General features: G+C 36.0%; 1 protein-coding gene across 9 annotated transcripts; it reads right to left on the bottom strand.

Moving 5' to 3' along the window:
* Positions 1-1,208: 1,208 nt before the first annotated feature.
* hgs (hepatocyte growth factor-regulated tyrosine kinase substrate) lies at positions 1,209-20,171 on the bottom strand. Of its 9 annotated transcripts, none has more exons than XM_067381386.1 (21): positions 20,033-20,171; positions 18,238-18,322; positions 18,043-18,118; positions 17,053-17,145; positions 16,534-16,657; positions 14,202-14,254; positions 14,048-14,116; positions 13,268-13,392; positions 11,414-11,516; positions 10,241-10,339; positions 10,063-10,158; positions 9,940-9,978; positions 8,987-9,148; positions 8,689-8,899; positions 7,103-7,275; positions 6,893-7,033; positions 4,702-4,888; positions 4,443-4,576; positions 3,211-3,306; positions 3,010-3,096; positions 1,209-1,969 (listed from the first exon to the last, which is right to left on the bottom strand). In XM_067381386.1, exons 1-21 carry the CDS (start codon positions 20,067-20,069, stop codon positions 1,874-1,876), a joined length of 2,286 nt encoding a protein of 761 aa, XP_067237487.1. In that variant the 5' UTR covers positions 20,070-20,171; the 3' UTR covers positions 1,209-1,873. The 9 variants fall into 9 exon arrangements, with proteins under 9 accessions (XP_067237487.1, XP_067237489.1, XP_067237483.1 ...); XM_067381388.1 differs by having other exon boundaries at positions 11,432-11,516; XM_067381382.1 differs by having other exon boundaries at positions 1,210-1,969; positions 11,414-11,543.
* Between the last annotated feature and the right edge of the window lie 855 nt (positions 20,172-21,026).

Below are 21,026 nucleotides of genomic sequence, written 5' to 3'. Positions count from 1 at the left end.
GCAAACTTACATGCAGTACTTGGAAACACCAGCCCATTTGAATAGATTGGTGATATGCAAATGGCAGTAAAGTTTACATCTCATTGGCTGTTAATTACACGACAGAAGCCAATGTGTGCACCATCTACCGCATAAGTCATTAGCAAGGATTCCACAAAACTGATCCTAAACGCAGAGCTTCTCACATATTTCTAGAATTGCAGAGGATGGTTTTGTCACATGGAAACCAGCACTGGAATGTCACATGATCTTTTTAGAGCAGATCTGTGCTGAAAAATGGTGTGTGATGCCTCAGTGACCTCTGCTAAAGCCAGTAAGCCTCCTAACTGAAGAAAAAAATGGCTGTTACATATTCACTCATGCAAACACATTTTAACAAAATGAGACAAAAGATGGTTATAAAGTATTGTCTTTTTAAATCATACTGTGTTTGTTTCTCTATAGTACGAACGCACAAGCTCGGTTTTAATAAGGAAAAACTAAATTTGAAAAAATCTAGAGAGGAAAGTTAGCAGTAGGGTGAATCTCACAAAAATGTCCAGGTCACAATGTTATGGAAGCTCATTTCTGCCACATGAGAAAAAATTCACGCTTTGGTAAATCATAATTATGACATTAATAATTATGAGATAAAAAGTTTAAATTATTTAAAAAGTCAAATTGTGTCAATTATTACAATTTCAACAACTCAAATATGAATGTCATAGTATCGACTTTTTATTATGTAAAAAAGTCAAATTAAATTTGTCAATTATAACAATTTCAACTTTTTAACTCATTTATAAATGTCATCAACTTTTGAGATATATTGAGAAATTACGAGATACTAAGTAATAATTATATTTTTTCAATTATAAATTTAACAATTTCAGCTTTTTAACTCAATTATGACTGTCATAATATTGATTGAGATACATTCAAATTATATAAAGTCAAATTAAATTTGTCAATTATAACAGTTTCAAGTTTTTAAACTCAATGACTGTCATATCAACTTCTGAGATATTGATAAATTATGAGATACTAACCCATAACTATGAGATAAACAGTCAAAATTATGATGTAAAGTCATAGTTACGATACTTAGTATCTCATAATTTTCACATGTCAATTTCAACTTATGTCATAAATGTTCATTATAATCTCACAATTATAACTTAGTATCTCATAATTCAGATTTTCATGTCACAATTATGATTTTCCAAAGCATGACTATCTTATGTGGTGGATATAGGCTTCCATGGGCTTTACCATTAAGATTTTTTTGCATTATTTTCATGACAATTAAGCACATTTCCCCCAAAATTCATATCAATGTGTCAAGAGGAGTTTGTGTTGTTTTTGAGTTTTTTTCCCCCCATAATTGTCAATATTGAGTCTCATTTCCGTTACAGTTGTTTTAAAAACTGAAATCAGTATAAAGGCAGTACAACAAATATTACCATCATGTATAACTACTTCACAGAAATAATACACCAATTTTGTGCATGACAATAATGAGAATGGGGTGAGAAGACTAGTTTAATTGCCATAACTAATGTCACAAAAGATCTAAAAAAGTGTTTCTTTTATTTTGAGGGTAAAATATGATCCAGACATTGAGTTTTGTGAGATTCATCTAGTTGAGAGACAAAAGGTTCCCCACCAGCTCCATCTGTAGCCTCTCCTCCTCCATTTAAAGAGACAGGGAAGGGAGGGGGACTCAGACAGCCAGATGCTTTTACTATATTTGTACACCTTCAATACTTGTGGAACATTGTGAAGCGAGAGCAGGTATTTGAGAGGAGGTAATGAACCCAGAACCGGCAGGGTGTGGGAGGGAGGGTTGAATGTAGTGTGCTGGACCTGGTGGGTAAAGACATATGATGAGCTATCAGTCAAATGAAATGAGCTGAGCCTCTGCACTGCCCGGAGGAGCCTGCGGGGGCTGCTGTTGTGATTGCTGCTGCGGACCACCAGGGGGAGCCATCTGTTCAAAAACATGAACAAACAACATGATTTAGATTAATAGTGCATTAGTGCCCACACTTTTCAGCACCCTTGCTTCTGGAAGTATTTTTTCCATAAAGTTTTCCCATAAGGATTTTAAAAAGTCATCATTAAAGTGTTGCTATATATGCCATGAATCAAATACTCATAATAATACTCAGTACCAACTGAACATCAAAGTGTGCCAAAAAATATCCCCCACACCACTACACTGCCAGCAGAAGCCTGAACAGTTGATATAAGGCAGGATGGATCCATGCTTTCATGTTGTTTATGCTAACTTCTGAACCTACTATCTGAATATAGCAGCAGAAATTGAGACTCATCAGACCAGGCAACTTTTTTCCAATCTTCCATTTTGGTGAGCCCATGTGAATTGTAGCCTCTGTTTCCTGTTTTTCGCTTACAGGAGTGGCACCCAGTGTGTTCATCTGCTACTGTAGCCTATCTGCTTCAAGGTTTGATGTTGTGCTTTCAGAGATGCTCTTCTGCAGACCTCATTTGTAACGATTAGTTATTTGAGATACTGTTGCCTTTCTATCAGCTTGAACCAGTCTGGCCTCTGACATTAACAAGACATTTTTGTCCGCAGAACTATCGCTCACTGGATATGTTCTCTTTTTTGGACCATTCTCTGTAAACCCTAGAGATGGTTGTGCGTGAAAATCCCAGTAGATAAGCAATTTCCAAAATACTCAGACTAGCCCATCTGGCACCAACAACAACGTCACTAAAATCACAATTCTTCCTCATTCTGTGGAAGTTTGAAATTTAGCAGATTGTCTTGACCATGCCTAAATGAGTTGCTGCCATCTGATTGGCTGATTAGATGAAGAGATTGAACAGGTGTATCTAATAAAGTGGCCGGTGAGTGTACCGCTTTTTACTTTTTGTAAATGTGACCATAAGGTATAATATGTCTAAGATACATTAAAATATATACGCTGTCAAAATGGTATTAAATTATAATGCGAGTATGCTATTCCACACAATGAAATGTTTATTCATAAATCTGCTGACCTGCTGGTACATAGGCTGCTGACCAGGCATGTAGGGCTGCTGGGGAGGCATGTTGGGGTCTTGTCCTGGAAGAGCGCTCATCATATTCTGCAACAGAATGTAACATCCCATATGGTTTTTATGAAGTAGTGAAGGAAATCAGATCTGAGACATACAGGTTTAATGCAAGCCACGATTGTGCTCTGATACAGTAAAACATACCTGCATGTTGTACGGCTGGTAGCCCATGTAGGCAATACCATTGGTGGGGGCAGCCTGCGACATAGGGGGCAAACTCTGAGCTTGGGACACCACATTCTACAGAAACAACATGAAAAAATTCATGTCCAACTTTCATATGCATTGTAAACTATATGAAGTAGACTTGAACTTCCTGAAGGAAATAACAGTACTTGTTTGGACTGGGTATTGACACAAATTTCATGATTCGGTTTTGATTGAGCTTGCAATTAGATTCAATTCTGATCTTGTTTCATTTCTATTTGATATTAATTTGGAAATATATCAGGTACAGTACTTGTCAATTTTTTTTAAGAAAAAAAAAAAAAAACTCTAATGCTGTAATCTATACAGGAACCCTGTCAGTTGGTACATTACTATACTACTAAAAGGTTAAAATTAAACTGATTTGTATACATTAATTGTAATTTAAATATTTGTAGTTTTTATACTGATAAACATTTGATGATAATTATGTTTATACAATTTATTTTTGAAACAATTTTTTGTGATGGCTGTCAAAAAATGGTTTTCATGACAGATTTATTCAAAAATACATTAAATATTGAAGCGCAGGTTTAGTAAAATATATATATATATATATATATATATATATATATATATATATATATATATATATATATATATGTATTATAGTGTATAAATTTGGCGAAACGCACCTCTAGAGTTATTTATTTTCCTACCTAATGAGTTATGCAAATTAAATGGCTTTTCTAAGGTAAATGTAACAAACCATTTTATTTAAGCCTTTCCATGATTGAAACACTGACTGAACGATTACATATAAATGTATGTTTCAACATACCTTCTAACGTTCATTCATGTTTATTTTGTGCTAGAACTAGTAGTAAACAGCATTTATTGTTTCAATCACGTAATAAAATTGACATTTGAAATCTTTCTCAGAAATCACAAAAAGCACATAGATTCTTGTGATTATTGGATGGGAGGCATGATACAAATAATGTTTAGTGAAATTTTGTTCACACATTAACTGAAAGCAGCATAGACTAAAAGACTGATTTGTAGGATTTAAGAATCGAATCGGCTCAAAATGAGAACTGATTAAAATCGAGAAAATCGCAATTTTCAAACCAGACCAAATACTTGTAAAGCAGTAAAAGAATATGATTGTTTTCAGTGAATGCAAAGATGTAAATGTTAGTCTTTGATTCTGAAAGGGATCTCCTGACCTGGTATCCCTGTGTGGGTGTGGGCTGGTAGTTAGTGTAGGCAGGGGTGGTTGTGGGAGGGGCTTGTCCAGGGGCAGCTGGCTGCCCACTGGTGCCTGCAGGCTGATACATGTAAGCGTTCACCATGTTGGGATCTAAAAAAGAGTGGTTAGAGAATCTATTAAAAAAAATTGTACCACATTACAAGCGTATCTGGTTTAATCATAAAAAAAAAAAAAAAAAAAAAAAAAAAGGTAGAGGTAGAGGATGTCTTGGTGACCTGTAGCTGACACAGGCATGGCCTGGTACGGGCCACCAGCAGTGGGCTGTCCGGCCTGGTTCATGTAGACTCCATGCATAGGCGAACCCTCCACTGAACCAGCAGGACTGAATGTGCCTGGATAACTGGGAGGGCCAGTGGGGGGATACACCACCCCTCCGGCCACATTAGGAGGCAAAGACTGCATCTGCAAACAGAACATCACAGACAAGGCTGCAAAAACGAATTGATAAAAAGTAACTCAAATACAATTCTCAGCAAGAGCAAACTAAGATATCTACAAAGATATACAAATTAGGGGTGGGCGACATGACCAACATCTTATATCATGATATGAGTAATTTTATATCACAATAAAGATATTTATCACAATATAGTTATTTTTGCTTTAAATGAGGTTACGATATCAAAATTTTTCATACTGAAATGAGTTGTCTTTCGCTGCTAATTGACCCTTACTGTTGCTTTGTCTGACAAGCCATGGCGCTGTTACGCCACACGCAGTGAAAAATACATCGTGGAGCAAAGAGGACACTGACAACACGTTGGCAGACAAGACAAAGCAGGTCACTTATGATATTAAACAAAGCCCCAGCTTTTAAGTTGTGTAATTTGTTAAAAAATGTGAACAGTAAAAACAAAGGTTTGTGGCTCTTTAATGTGTCGTGACAGATCGCTGTACCGCCTCAGCTCAAGCGGCTCGTGAACCGATCATCTCTTCGTACTAGTTAATTTATAACATCAGATAAACATGACTGAACATGAAAAGGAATGTTGTTTCAAACGCGGAAAGAGGCAGCTTTATAAAACCTTATTATTAATAGTTGTATCAATATTTCCATTATTATTATTATTATTATTATTGCTATTATAATTACTACTATTATCATTACTATCAATGGCTATATCAATATTATTATTATTATTATTGCTATTACTACTGCTACTATTATCTTATTTGTCCTCTTCCTGATCCTTTAACCTCCCCCCTCATTCCGGATGAAATGAGTATATTCGTTAATATGTTTATCATTACTACTACTGCTAATACTATTATTACTATTTGTCATTTCTTATTAATTGGATTTATCATTATTTTTGTTATTACTGTTGCTATTATTATTATTATTATCATTATTATTATTATTATTATTAATATTGCTATTACTATTGCTTTTGTCATCTTTCTCATCCCTCATTTATCAGCTTTTTTTTTTTTTTTTTTTTTTTTTTGTGATACTATTACCCTCTTCATCATTATTATTGTCACTAAAATTCTTATTATTTATTATTATTATTGTTATTACTACTACTATTAACTTTATTGGTCCTCTTCCTGATCCTTTAACCTCCCCCCTCATTCCGGATGAAGTGAGTATATTTGTTAATAAGTTTATCATTACTACTACTGCTAATACTATTATTACTATTTGTCATTTCTTATTAATTGGATTTATCATTATTATTATTTTATTATTATTATTAATATTGCTATTACTGTTACTTTTGTCATCTTTCTCATCCCTCATTTATCGTTTTTTTTTTTTTTTTCTGTTTTTTTTCTCCTCTTGTGTGATACTATTACCCTCTTCATCATTATTATTGTCATATATATTCATATATATTTCCACTACCACACCCAGTTACACTTACATTCACACACACAAACACACCCAAATTGTACTGTTATGTATGTTTTGTTGGTCTTTGTATTTGTTTTCTGCATTTAATTTGTTTTCTGTAATTATTGTAATTGTCTGTTTTGCATAATAAAAAAAAAAAAAAAAAAACGCGGAAAGATGTAAATACACACCATTTTTCAAGTTTAACTCCACCAAGGTTAATCTTTTAACTCTTGACTGCTTTGTCAGACAAAATGTCGGATTTGGCGTTATGATTGGTTAGATCGCTTGTCAATCAAACTCCCAGCTTTAAAACCACAATGCTTAAAAACGGATCCAAATGATAAGCTTTCGTGACTGCGCAGCACAGCAATGTCAAGTGAGTGTAACCGCGATAGTCCAAAATCTCTAACGGTCCTACCGGTAAATCATGTATAAATGTCCACCCCTAATACAAATTATACAGAATTTGTTAAGAATATTATAATATCATTTATAATGACTGATTATATCTTCTGCACACTATAGCAGACTGACTGTGTCAAAAGTGTAGATGTAGCAGTGCGCACCTGTGTGTAAGGCAGAGAGAAGGCAGGCATCTGTGCTCTCATCTGAATAGTGTGTTTCTGCTGCTCCAGGCGCATCTGTCTCTCCTTCTCCTGCTCCTGCAGGCGCTGAATCGCCAGCTGCCTTTGCATCTCCAGATACTCCTGCAATATGCAATCACTGTCAGTTTTCCCTCATCATGCGATTCAGCGGTAAAAAGAAAAGCAACCTGCCTGTTTCTTCTGCCTCATGATCTCCAGTTTCTGGGCGAGTTGGATTTGTCTCTGTCTCTCTGCCTCCTCAGCAGCCCGTCGCAGCTTCTCGCGGTGCTCCTCTCTCAGGGCGTTCAGTGCCGCCCGCGCATCACGTACCTGCGCCAGTTTGTCCTGAAGACCCTCATAGTACACTGTCAGAGAGAGAAGACAACACTCAGCATCTCAAGACCTTATAATTCACTGAGAGGTGTTAGGCACTATACTTTAAAATCACCTAACCACAAGCTACAATACACTAGTAAAAGCTAATTTTGAAAACGTTATCTACACTGATAGTTACCAACAAAAAGGTCAGTTAAACAGCTTGGGGCCTTTCTCATTAAAATGAAAAGCTATCTTGCGATATCAGCATAATGGAGTTGAGTTTGTGGCAAAAACTTTTACTTGGATTATATTGTTTTGTCTTTTACTGCATATGATAATTCATTCTCAGAAAGTAGAACTGAAGTGACACTTTAATTTACATGCGTGGAGGTAATGAGTTTCTTCTCGCATCTGAGTTTACAGTAAATACCGTTACACACAAACTCAGTCTTTGCATGTGTCGTTTGTTTGGGTTTCCAATAACATGCTTGTGGAAACACACGAAGTCTGACATGCTTTGTGTCTCATCTCATGAGCTAAGTCTATCGTCACACCTCTAGAGATTATGATTTTGCCATAATACAGCAGCCCTACTACCTATCATGCAAGAAAGCCTCCTACCCTCCTACCAACATACCTATCTACAAACCAAGCAACTAAACTAACAAATAACCAGTCTACCAACCAACAAATCTACCTACCTACCTACCTACTAACTAAACCTACCTAACAAATAACCAGTCTACCAACCAACAAATCTACCTACCTACCAACTAAACTACCAACTGACCAGTCTACCAACCAGCCAAACTACCTACCTACCTACCAACTGACCTACAAAATAAACAACCTACCTAACAACTAACCAGTCTACCAACCAACAACCCTACCTACCAACCAACAAACTAAACTACCTACCTAACTACTAACCAGTCTACCAACCAGCCAAACTACTTACCAACCAACCAACCAACCAACCAACATACCTACCTACAAACCTACCAAGCAAGCAACTAAACTGCCAACTAACCAGTCTACCAACCAACCAAACTACATGTCAACTACTAAAACCTACCAAGCAAGCAACTAAACTACCCTCCTACCTACCAACAACTCCATCCTACCTACATAACTACCTACCTACCAACCTCTCTGAATATTGTTTTTTTTTTTTTTTTTTTTTTACTAAATGATTGTCCCATTTTGCACAATTAAAATTGAATTTAGAAGAATTTAACAGTTAAAATCAAATGTTTCACTAATTGATGTTAAGGTGGTTTTCTGAACACACAGAAAAGACCTCACTAACTGATAATGAAACCATATGTATATTATTTTCCTTCTCAATAATTAATGGTTTTATTGAATAGTAAATGCGGCTTTGCACCTATATTTAGCGCTGTTCGTGCACGTTGATATCAGATGGAAATGGGCCTGAAACACATGCACACATGACTCACTTCTCTTTTCATCCAGCTGGTTGAGTATTTCCAGCAGCTGTGGGTGCATGTTGTTGATGGACTGGAAGAGGGAGAGCACAGAGCTGTCGTTGGTGATGCTACGGCCACGCATGTGGTTGCTCTTCATGCGGTTAAGGAAAGTGGTGACGGCATTCTGCAATGCCTTCAGGAACTGCTCATGGTTCTCCTCGGATTCTCCATTCTGATACTGCTGCTGAAGAAACAGACGCAAGACATTCAGTGAAGGACATGATTAATATTAAAACAAAATGACTATCTATTTTAGTGCTCCAAGTACCTCCACTATGTTGATGGGTTGGACTGGAGTGTGGCTTTCCACTGGTTGGCTGATTGGCACAGGCTCAGCCAGTGAAACGGGAGCCGGAGCAGAGGGGGTGGGACTCTTGCGAACCTCTTCCTGTTTCTTTTCCCAGTAAGTTCTGTTCAGGTAACGGGCCAGCTGAACACCATCAAGATATTATTTAAATACACAGTGGGTTTTTCACAACTTTTTTAAAAGAAAAATACTTTTATTCAGCAGGGGTGCATTTAATTGATCAACAATGACAGTAAAATCATTTATAATGTTTAAAAATACTGTTTTCAACACTGATAAGAAATTATATTTATTTATAAGTTTTACGGCATGTTAGCATCATGGCTATTTACACGGCAAACAAAAAGGTCAGGATCATCCATAAAATTTACATTATTATATAAAACATTTCAACTTAACATAAGATAGAAAATCTAAAATACATTCAGGTGATACATTTTTAAAATATTCCAAGCAAGCATGTTTCTGAATAAAAGCGTTTGATAAGAAATGATAAGAATGATTTCTGAAGGATCACTGACGACTGGAGTAATGATGCTGAAAATTCAGCTTTACATTACAGGAATAAATTGGAATAAATTTTAAAATATATGAAAATAGAAAACACTATTTTAAATTGCAGTATTTCCCAAAATTACTGTATTACTGTACTTTTCAAAATATATTTTTATAATCTTACAAAGCCCAAACTTTTGAACGGTAGTTTGAATAACTCAATCCTATTACAGCATATTTATTACTTTACTAATACACATTCATAGTATTAATGTGAGGGTAAATAAATGAGGATTTTCAACTATTCATTTCTCGTGTCCTCACATCGTTCGTTGTATTCCTCAATTGTAAGTCATTTTGGATAAAAGCATCTGCTAAATGAATAAATGTAACTATTCCTTTAAAATGATTGTTTTTACCTCTGGATCCACGTCTTCAGCTGATGGAGCCGATGAGTTCTGAAATGTAAAAACAGGAACAATTTACCCACTAAAGATAAATGTTATCTAGTTCAATTCATTACTTAAATGAAAGTCTCTTACCACAGGTGAGGAGTAGAGATTGCTGACAGGAGGGGCAGAGGAAGTCACAGGGGTGGGATCTGCTTTAGGGTACGCAGAGTAAGGGTTCTTCTGTCTCTGTAAACAAACACACACAAACACAATCATCATGTGACCCTTCATTTATGTTGAGAGCAGCATTCACTTGTAGACATCTCACCATCCTTTCCTTCTCCTCCGCTTCACTCTGAGACAGTGCGATGGCCAGCTGCAGCTCCTCTTCCTCCTGCAGCGCAGCTTCGTCTCTTTTTGGCGGCATCTGAGGAGCAGAGCAGCCAGAGATGGTCAGGACGAAACAACAGGCATGGGGGGAAAGGGAGCTGGACACATTTTCATTCAAATTTGCTTGAATTTAAATATTAGCAATGCACAAATATAGAAATTTTTTAATAACAATATTAGCCAGTATATAATCCTATACTATTTGGTCTACCTAAATAAATAAATAAAAAGAGAATATTAAAAAAAGATTTTACAGATTTGGAATGAATAATAATTAGTGATTAATAAGGGGTCAAATCACTGCCTTCCACCGATTCACACAAGTTTAAAAAAAAAAAAACACCAACACTGATATACTGTACATCTATATTAAAGGTGAAGAGTATAATTTCTACACTATTAATGGCACCAAACGAAACTGCAATCTGTCTGTTTGCCTGACATAACATACTCTCTACCTTTGGTATGAATCTGGTTAAATGGTGTGAATATACACTACAATTAAAAGCTTTTAGTCAATAAGTTTTTATAATAATAACTTTTATTCAGCAAAGATGCATTAAATTGATCAAAAGTGACAGTAAAGATCTAATACACTTCAAGTGACATCGGAGAACTGGTGTGACGTAATTTTGAACAAAATCAGGCTAAATGGAAGTTCATTTTGTGTTCGTTTCGAGAGTCGGAAACAAGTTTCCAAAGCATAAGAGAGTTCTTTCAAAATCATAAAAAAAAAAAAATCTTACTGACCCCCAAACTTTTGAACAGTAGTGTAATTATAATAGCAAATAAATTAACTATTCCAAAAACAGCCAGTCATAATAATTTAGCACTTCTGTTTGGTCAAACTAGTGGTGCAGAAATGACACAATTCACCTTTAAATATTGCGTTTATTACTGATTGGAGTTGGATTGACAGTAAGCACACAAACTAGACAGTAATACGTGCTCTCACTCATGAGCCTCAAAATTGCTTTGCATTTGAGTTCCAAATAAACAGGTGATGATGATTAAACTCTTGTTTTACTGTCCGTGTCAATAAATTTTGGTGGTATGCTTCATAATTGTGATGCCCATGAGTGTGAGCCCTCTATGAAATGTAACTACTTACTGCTTCGGTGGGCACTACCTGAGACTGCTGGGACAGAGGGCTGGTCAGGTACTCAGGGGGAAGCTCGGACTGCCCAGCGCTGGCGGCCTTCCCTTCAGCTTTTCTAGCAGGGGGAGAGAGGGAGGGGTTGCTGGTGAAGAGGAGGGTTTAGGAGACACAATCAACCTGGTAAATTTCTGGAAGTCAGCAGGCTTATGAACATGAGGAACAACTCAACAGATATTATTACACAGATAGAAATTATCATGGGTGGGGGGGCATTCAAAACATTCAAAGTCAAACTAATAACCCTCCCCAGCCCAAACATGATACTGGACTCACACATGATTTCAAAATTCTTACAAAAAGATTCTTAATTTTGTGGTACACAGAAGAAAGTCGAATTTGAACAAAGTATGGATTTGGGTGAATAACTAATCAGAGATTTCATTTTTGTTTGAACAATTATAAGACATCATGTCAGCTCTATTTCAAAAAACAAAATGAACAGCACAGTAGCTGTGTTTCTATCCACCCATTTTTATAAAAATTTTGGGATAACGTATTTAAAAAAAAAACATGGAAGGAATGGAAACATCAAGATGTGAGTAAATTCTAAAAATGCGTGGATTTTTGTTTTTATACGATACGAAGACGTGAGCATAAACTATGACGGAAACATGTTTACCAAATAAATACATCAATGTGCTACAACAAACTCAAGTGACTCTGCCTCAGAGGATGTGACTGGATAACTGGATTGTGTTGTCAAAAGTAAGTCAGTACTAAAAGTTTAAAAATGTGATGATACTGGCATTTCCCTCTAGCATTTTGACTAACTTAAAGGTGCTACAGAGGATGTTTTGTTTTATACATTTTTGCAATATTACTTGAAACTGTCTTTACTAACTGATAAAAGACTATTTATTAGGTGCACTGAAAGTAATAATATTAATATACATCATCTGTGCACGAGGTAGGGCCTTAAAAACATCAGCCAATCGTTTACGCGATCATCGCGTAAACGATTGGCCCTCTGGCTTGTCAATCACTGCCATGACGTTCCTTGTGAGAGACGAGCGCGGCTGCGCGCTCCAGTAACTTTCCACACTCCACAGGCGCCGCATGCAATGTTTTTGTCAGGAGACAGGAGTAACATCTGCAGATTATGAGTTACCTGCGGTGAGACCGACATAATGAATCCAAAAAACACGACACAGCGAATGCCGGTGGTAAACAAACACTCGTGTTCCAATACTCGTGCACGAGTTTTGGGAGGCGTTCCCTCAAAATGAGCTGTGAAGGAGGGGGGTTGTTCTTACGCATCTGTGCTCATTTCAAAAACTCACTAACAGTTAGTTGTCGAAAACATCCTCTGTAGCACCTTTAAACACCTCTGATTGGTTCACGCACTCAACAGATATGTCTGTGATTGGCTACAATGATCAACACTTCAAAAACATGTTGTAAACATGTTGTTTGGTCGTTCTGAAATGTCTGAGCTAAAGTCTGTCATTAATGATTTGGTTTAATTCCCTTCCAGAAGCATCTCACAATATTGGCATCTGAACATAATATAACATGACAGCGTTTACAGAATTTCGACTGCACTCTCAGAGACACAAGTCATTTATAATGAAGGATAAAAGAGCCACAGTGTCTTCCCTGATTGCAGCAAATTCCATTTTTATTACTGATATTTTGCGCCAAATCATATCAAGCGACGACTTTGCTCTCTTGAACACATGGGATGGAAATGCTGCTTTATTCACAAATGTTTAATGTGATATTCCAATTCTGTGCAAAAAAGTAAATGGATAGATGGATGGATGGAAACATAGCTAGTTATAGATATCCGTTTTCACATATACTCACTTGTTGAGCAGCTCAAAGCAGGGCTCACACACTCGCACCTCCTTCTCAATGCCAAACTTGGGAATGGTAGAGTACTTCGAAGAGCACTTCCCACAGAAAATCTGCCCACATGCCCTGCAGTGGTGCTGAATAAAGAGCCACCAGACATCATGCATCATAAGATCAGCTTATATAGGACAGTGCTTCTCAAAGCTATTCTGGGGATCACTGCACATTTTGGATGTCACCTTCATCAGACACACCCAACTCTAAGCTGTGTTCGAAATCACCCCCTATACCCTCAGTCACTATTCCCTACATTAATATAATACTGATATAGTCCACTTGAGGGAGTGAAGAAAACAGATTTATCATTTGAAACTTGGCAAACTTGCAGCTTTAGCAGTAAAGAAAAGTTTATCTTAAATTTATACACTAGCATGTATAAACCATAATTAAACTATTTAATAACCAATTAAAAAGGAATGTAAACCTGTGTGATATTACGCTGTACCCACATTGGACCAGCGGTTTGGAAAACGGTTTCAGACACCACTACAAATGGCTGTTGCCTCAAATACTGCCCTATTTAAGGGTATAGGGGGTGATTTCGAACACAGCCAAAGTTGCAGTCTCTACTAATGATCTGATGAGTTGAATCAGGTGTGTTAGATGAGGGAGACATACAAAAGGTGCAGCAGTTGGGGGTCACCAGGACATATTTGAAAAAAAACTGATACAGGCTACTTCATAAACATTAAATAACTCAGTATGGTAGATTATCAAAGCAGTGGTATGTACCTTTCGGGTCATAACACCAAACTGAACCCTACATCTGTGACACTCCTCTGCATCCACCCAATCAGGGGCCTGGAAAAAACATGATAAACTGATGACAAACCAAAAACCAGAGAGTGTGCAGAATTTATTTGTTTTACTCAAGAGTTATTCTCACCCTCTCCGCCGCAAACATGGCATCACTCTCCTTGAATTCTGGGAAGACATGACCTGAACAAGTAGAAGCGATTGTTTCTTTTCTTTAAAACGTTTCACAGTAATAATTAGGAAACTACAGGTGTTGAGATGCCACATTCACACATACAGCATTTTTAGCATTCTGTATTGTTGTCACAGTCAATTCACCTTTATTATTTTATATAGCACTTTATATGATACAGATTGTTTCAAAGCAGTCTTACAGTGATAACAGGAAAATGATTCAATGACGCAAATAAGAGTTCATTTCGGCTGTACAGCAGCTCTAAAAGAAGTGTCAATAGCCAAGTTTCCATCCAAGGATTTTTTTGCGAAAAAGGTTTATCGCTTCAAAATATTTAGCAATATAGCTGATGGAAATGCCATTTGTCGATAAGATCTCAAATGTCGACAATATTTTTCCGTTTATCTTTAGCACACAAATTCAATACTTGACATGTCGCAAAAGTTGTTTTGGAAACTCTGTTTGTCGAGAAAAAGGGCTTTAATGAAAATAAATGTGTCACTTGACAGAATTAGCCTATACATGCAGCATCCAAAATCATGATTCTGTTTTGATTTCATTATCAGAAGTGGTTCTAGGCTACATGACAAATGAAAATCACAAACATGATACTTGTAAATGAAATAATTTTATAAGTGCAATTTATGAATATAGAATTTTATCTCAAATTAGGAAAATAAAGTGGTTGACTCATAAAGCTCTAATAGAATTTTAGAAATGTTATGTGACAATAAGCCTCAGTTTAGCTAATGCAGATGACTTTTATATAGTTAAATACACAAAATGTTTTAGGTCACAGCTGCATCTGTCTTTGAAAAAAAAATTAACAGCGATTTGATGTTATTGAACTCTGAAACCAGGATGAATAACTCTTTTGCTTTGCATGCGTTCCCAGCCATGTCAAACCACGACTGGCTTGACTGCATGTTCAAGGCGTTTAAGATTTTTGCAATATGCAAAGACTGAATATTTTACTGTACTGCCTTTTTATTTACCCTAAAAAATGTTGCATACAGGACAAATGAGCTGCTCTGTGTCCAAACCTACACTTCTTCAAATAAAGGCAGTAAAGTCCTGTCAGACGAGCTGCTCCACTTCGCCGTCGTCTTCTTATATTTCCAGTTTAATACATTATATGTCAAAATGCACAGTACTGGCAAATTAATTGTCTCATTACTCTGTATATTTTACAAATATTTGGGATGCAAACAATAAGAATGTATGATATACGCAAAATTAGGTATGGAAACAGCTCAAGGGCAGTTTTTTTAGCAATATAGCAAAACTTATGCAACAATGCAATTTTTTTTTAGGGATGACATCACGCACACCACTATCGGTAAAAAGCCAACTGGATGGAAACAGCCTCGAATATTTTTTGCGCATATTTGCTTTGTCAATAAAAAAAAAAAAAGAGTGCAAAAATTAGATGGAAACTTGGCTAATGTTGAGCTGAAGTCAGTTCAGTGTTGATTCATAAAGATCATCAATAATTAATTAATTTCATCTATAAAGCAGCTCTGCAGAAAACAGTAACCTCATCGTCCAGCTCAGTTCAGTTCTCATGTGATCAGTAAAATTGATGAATATTAAGCAGCAGGCGTTTGTAAAGTTAGATCCCCTTACATTGTTGGTGGGCAGCACAAATGCTCAAAACTAGTGGTTGACCGATATATCGGACGATATTTGGCATTTTTTATTTATCGACACTGGCCGATAAGTTTCTCTCTTTAGACAATGTGTTGGAAGTGGGACTGAGATTGCCAGTGCCTGATTCTCCATCTTCATTAGTTACCGTCTTAATTTAACAGCTGTCTAATACTTTATTAAGTAAAGTCATAATGTAAACGGGATATGAAAAAGTATTAGTGTTTGCTTTTCTATTATTAGTATTAGAATGGCAAACGCTACAATACTTCCTCATCTACCCTAAGGCATTCAGCAAATAAGCATTTATATCATTTAAACAAGTCTTTGAATATGTAATAAGCATCTAATTTCACAAAACAAAACTTGTTTGCTTCTGCTGTCTATGTGAGTCAATTTTTCTCATCCACTTTACTTTGAAAGCTGCGAGACGGAGTGGAAAGTGAAAATTAGTCGATCACTATTCAAAACTTTTGAAAATCTGATTACAGATTGACATTTTATTTTACAGATATTCTTAGTTTTTTGCTATTAAAGTATACATTTGCATTGGCAAGTGTTTGTATATAAACTGCAGCAGTATAAATTGCTGTATGTGTGAATGCCCTTGAGAAACGTATTTTACGTTTATGAATCTTACCTTCCACTTTCATGATCTGATAGGTGTCCTGGACGACTTTGTACTTGGGCTCGTTGCGAAAGGCGTGGGCCCAGGCCTGGATAAGGTAAAGGATCTTGTTCTTCACGTTCGGTTCAGGTTGTTTCTAAACACAGAAGAGTCACATTCTCTCAGTGATGGCTTAAAAAACAACATCTGAGTTCTGAACTCAGACATTGTCTAAACAGTTCAAAAGAAAAAAAAGAAAACACACAAGAACAAGAAAACACTAAGCCTCTAATAAGCCACCTCAAATCCTTCTCTGTGGCTGTCAATATCACAGAAAATCAACAAAAGGAATCCAACGGCAGAGTTTTTGTTTCTGATTTCTGCTGGAACTCCCCTCAGCCAAGTAACCATGTGACAATATGACACAATCAGGAAGTACAGAGCAGCATGAGTCATTGGGCCTGACCCACTTGGAAAGATCACAAAGGCAGGGCCAAAGACTCTTAAAGCAACAGTCTACAGAATAGACAGGTTGAGTTTAGCAGCAATCACCTTGAACAGCTCCTTCAGCTCTTCCATTGTCTGCTTACAGGCGACTTCATCATGAATCGTCTGCCCACAGTTCTTCACCACTGACTCCAGGACCTGTGGACAAGAAAATGCTGACTTACACACATGACCTTGACTGACACAATAAAATGTTTTTTTTTTTTTTATATATAATGTCTTGTATAAACTATGTACGATGAACCCCATTGCAGCAGGTACAATGGTATTATGCAGCGTCTCTCACAAATGTCTCCATGGTTGCAAGGCACGTTCCCTGTGCAAACTTTTCAATTTCCGTCGGTCTTAGTACACGATGTAACTACAGAAGGGTCAAGATTTAGGAAAAATATCAAAACTCTTATATCTTATAAATATCAAATATCTTATTTTTGAGCGAGATGCTAACGGTTTAATCAGATTCAATGAACTATGCTAAGTTATGCTAAAAGTGGTACTGCCAGACCCGGAGATCGGCTGAATGGATTCGAAAACGGTAAAACTCAACTGTTTAACTCTAGGAGAGTTGAAAAATGAGCCTATTTTCAAAAAAAAGTGGAGTGTTCCTTTAAGAGTTGATCAAAATGGTTAGATGCATTAAAAAGCAGAGTTTCTAAGCTTTAAAATTATACCTATTTTGTGTTATTCCACGTTGGAAAATAAGCATGGATGTGACCAGTGGATAACACATTGCATCCCAGAAAGACAAGAGACATATTTTTAGACAAATATGTTACATCATTACATGAGTAATATCTTGTGATCGCCACAAATATACAAATATACCCGTGCGACTTACGACTGGTTTTGTGGTCCAGGGTCACATATGAAAAAATTAAACATGGATGCATGTAAGCCTATTTTAAGAGGGGCACTCTGATGTATTTGTTATTTATTCATTTAGTTTATTACATTTATTTTTTTTTTTTACATTAAACAAACATTTCGAAAGCACCTGATCTACAGTGCTCAACATAATAGATGAATGACATTTACCTCAAGAGCATAGAGTGCTACATGTGGATTTTTGTCATTGAGTTTTTTCTTGATGGCACCAATTGCGTATTTTGCCCTGGTGGATGGAAATAGCAAAACGTTATATAATGAAGTCAAGACAATATTTATCACAATATTTATGATTCTTGCTCTTCCACTGACATGCAAACATAACTAAATGTTTTATGCTCTTACTGTGTATCGCCTTGCCGAATGAGGTCACATATCTGCAGAATGGACTCCCAGTCGGTCTCCAGCAGCAGCTGGCTGGTTGCCTTATCTGTAAAGGATTGTAGGAGCACATGTCTGATCAGTATCAATTCAAAAGGTCTGTTTACTGAAAACATGGGAAAAGGAAGAGGAAAAGACCATGTTCAGGTTTGACAGTATAGTAACAAATTTGTGATACCAAAAATGAACTCTTTCGCTACATGCACTATATTAGCATATATTTCATTATATTTTACTTAACCTGTCCTACTTAACCTTGTATGTTTAAATAAATCTGTCATGAAAACAAGTTATGACAGCCACTGTGTGAATAAATAGATTTTAACACTGAATTGGAGTAGAAACAGATTCAGAAGTTAATGCAAAAACTGCCTTATATGCAATTTACATGTTTGCATACAATTTTTATGTCAGTGTTGATGATTATGTCTAAAAATAAATCGAAACTTAATTTAAGAATTTGGGCTCTGTTGTTAATTGTAACGTTTAATATAGTTTACAGCATTAGCAGAGGCAGATTTTTTCTATCCTTAAGAAAATTTTAATCATTTGAATTTATTTAAAGGCAGAGACAAAATTTGTTCAGTAAACAACTGTTTAAAAAAAAAGAAAGAAAGCAATTTTATGTTTCCCTCCTGCTGTACTGAATCCGTACCGTGACTTCAATACAGAGGTATTTTTTGTGTACCGTTACACCCCTAATATTATGTTCTTCTTAAATTATTTAACAGCATGTTTTCATTTAATATTCTTTAATGTTTTGTTTTTTATAACCACATTTAATCTTCTTCATTTATATGTACCAAATACAAACAGCATATACCTACATATTTAAAACACAAATTGCACAATATTAACACAAAATTAATTATATTTATAATTATTTTTTGACGTCCAATATTTCATTTTAAAATAATCTTATTATTTTGATTAAAGTTGCCTAATGCAAAATCAAAATAAGAAATGTACAATGAGATTAGATAGATAGATAGATAGATAGATAGATAGATAGATAGATAGATAGATAGATAGATAGATAGATAGATAGATAGATACGATTTTTGTGAAGTCTTGGAAATGGAGCTGATGTTTGAAACAGGAAGTTACTGTAATGTGGTGAACCTTAATGCAACTGGGCCAAAACATCCTCTCTATCTTTACAGCAGCTCTCAATTACATGAGCAAACAGGAAGAACCAACCGTGACTAACATATATACATTAAATACGCCTTCAAAATCCCCCAGTGACAAATTTTCCAAAGGGTGTGAGCAACTGTAAACATATGAAAGTATGAAACGGCAATATATATCGAAGTTAATTAAATGTGCGGTATAATTGCCCGGTTAACAGCGAATTTGGACAAAGACAAGCAAAATTTACTGTCGACGGCTTCAGACACACAAGACAGAGTACATAAAGGGAGAACCGCATACATGATTTGTTATTTCAATACACTTGCTTATGTTTTTATAGCTTGTGAAAAAGAGGCCTGGAAATAGCTTTAGCTCAGCGGCGCTGACAAGCTAATATAAGATAATTGATTTGTTTAAGACAATAACAACACCATAAAGTTGACCTGAACTGAAAAGGACAGTCGCAATGTCATGTTTAAGCTCGTGTCTCTGGTGTATTAAAGTAAAATAAAGACAATAGATGTTGAGTAACCGTGGCTATTCAAGCTGTGCTAGCGTTAGCATTAGCAGACTCATCGGTCTGTCAGTCTGAAATAACAACGAAAACATCAAATATAATACATACCCAACAGTCTCTCAAATGTTCCGCCGCCTTTGCCCATGTCTAATCTCTGATGTCGTGACGATCTGTGCGTCTGTTTTGCTGTTGTTCACCTGTGTGAATAAGCGAGTTTCACTGCCGGGTAACACGCGCATGCGCACAAGAAAGACGCAAATGTCAATAAAAGTCCAAGTGACAGAAACATTATAGTCGCGCACTGATTAGTCTGCTTTGGTATTAGATGGCATTAGTATTTATAATAATAATAAAAAAAGCGTAATAATAAACATATCCTCACTAGTATTTGTTTTATTTTGTTTTGCTTTACCCCAAATAAAAGCCTTTTGTCCTCACCTCATCCCTTACCTGACAGTTTTTAGATTATAATTAATGTTTCTTTAGGCTATTTAATAGAATAAAACAGTAGTATTATCATTTTTTGATGTGTTGTCATTTTACGTGTGTGTGTGCATGTGTGCACGTGGAAAATGTAGCATATTGTTTTATTATTATTTTATTTTTATTTATTTATTTTTTGCCCATTCTAGTGCTACACCAACAAAACAAATTAATGTTTTATTGATCATATGGTAGTTGAGAATCGAGCATTTCAGTGCTTCAGTTACATCATTTGTATATTTGTTGCATTAAAACAATGCTGTAACAACTGGAGCTACCTGAATATAACAATGCCCTGACCCACTTTGTGTACTTATGCACACTAAGCCATTTTGTGTGTGTTCTCACTGAAAATTACATCCAATAAGAATGTTGAACACTTCGTGCACTCAACTGTCACAGCTTAACTTAGTGCAGGAGTGAAACTGATGATGGATGACAAAATAACCTTCATATTTTTAATAACGTTCATACACTTGATGGAAGAATGCATATAGTATAAGTATGTAGTGTATAGGTCAACTGGGGCACAACATGTGTCACCCTGGCAGACACGTTGTCCAAAATATAAAATAAGCCCTTGTGCCAACCACACCCCCCTTAGGCTTCTTCATCCCTT

The sequence above is a fragment of the Chanodichthys erythropterus genome, chromosome 3, assembly GCF_024489055.1.
Source record: "Chanodichthys erythropterus isolate Z2021 chromosome 3, ASM2448905v1, whole genome shotgun sequence".
NCBI lineage: Eukaryota > Metazoa > Chordata > Actinopteri > Cypriniformes > Xenocyprididae > Chanodichthys > Chanodichthys erythropterus.
This window is presented reverse-complemented; position numbering and strand designations above follow the sequence as displayed.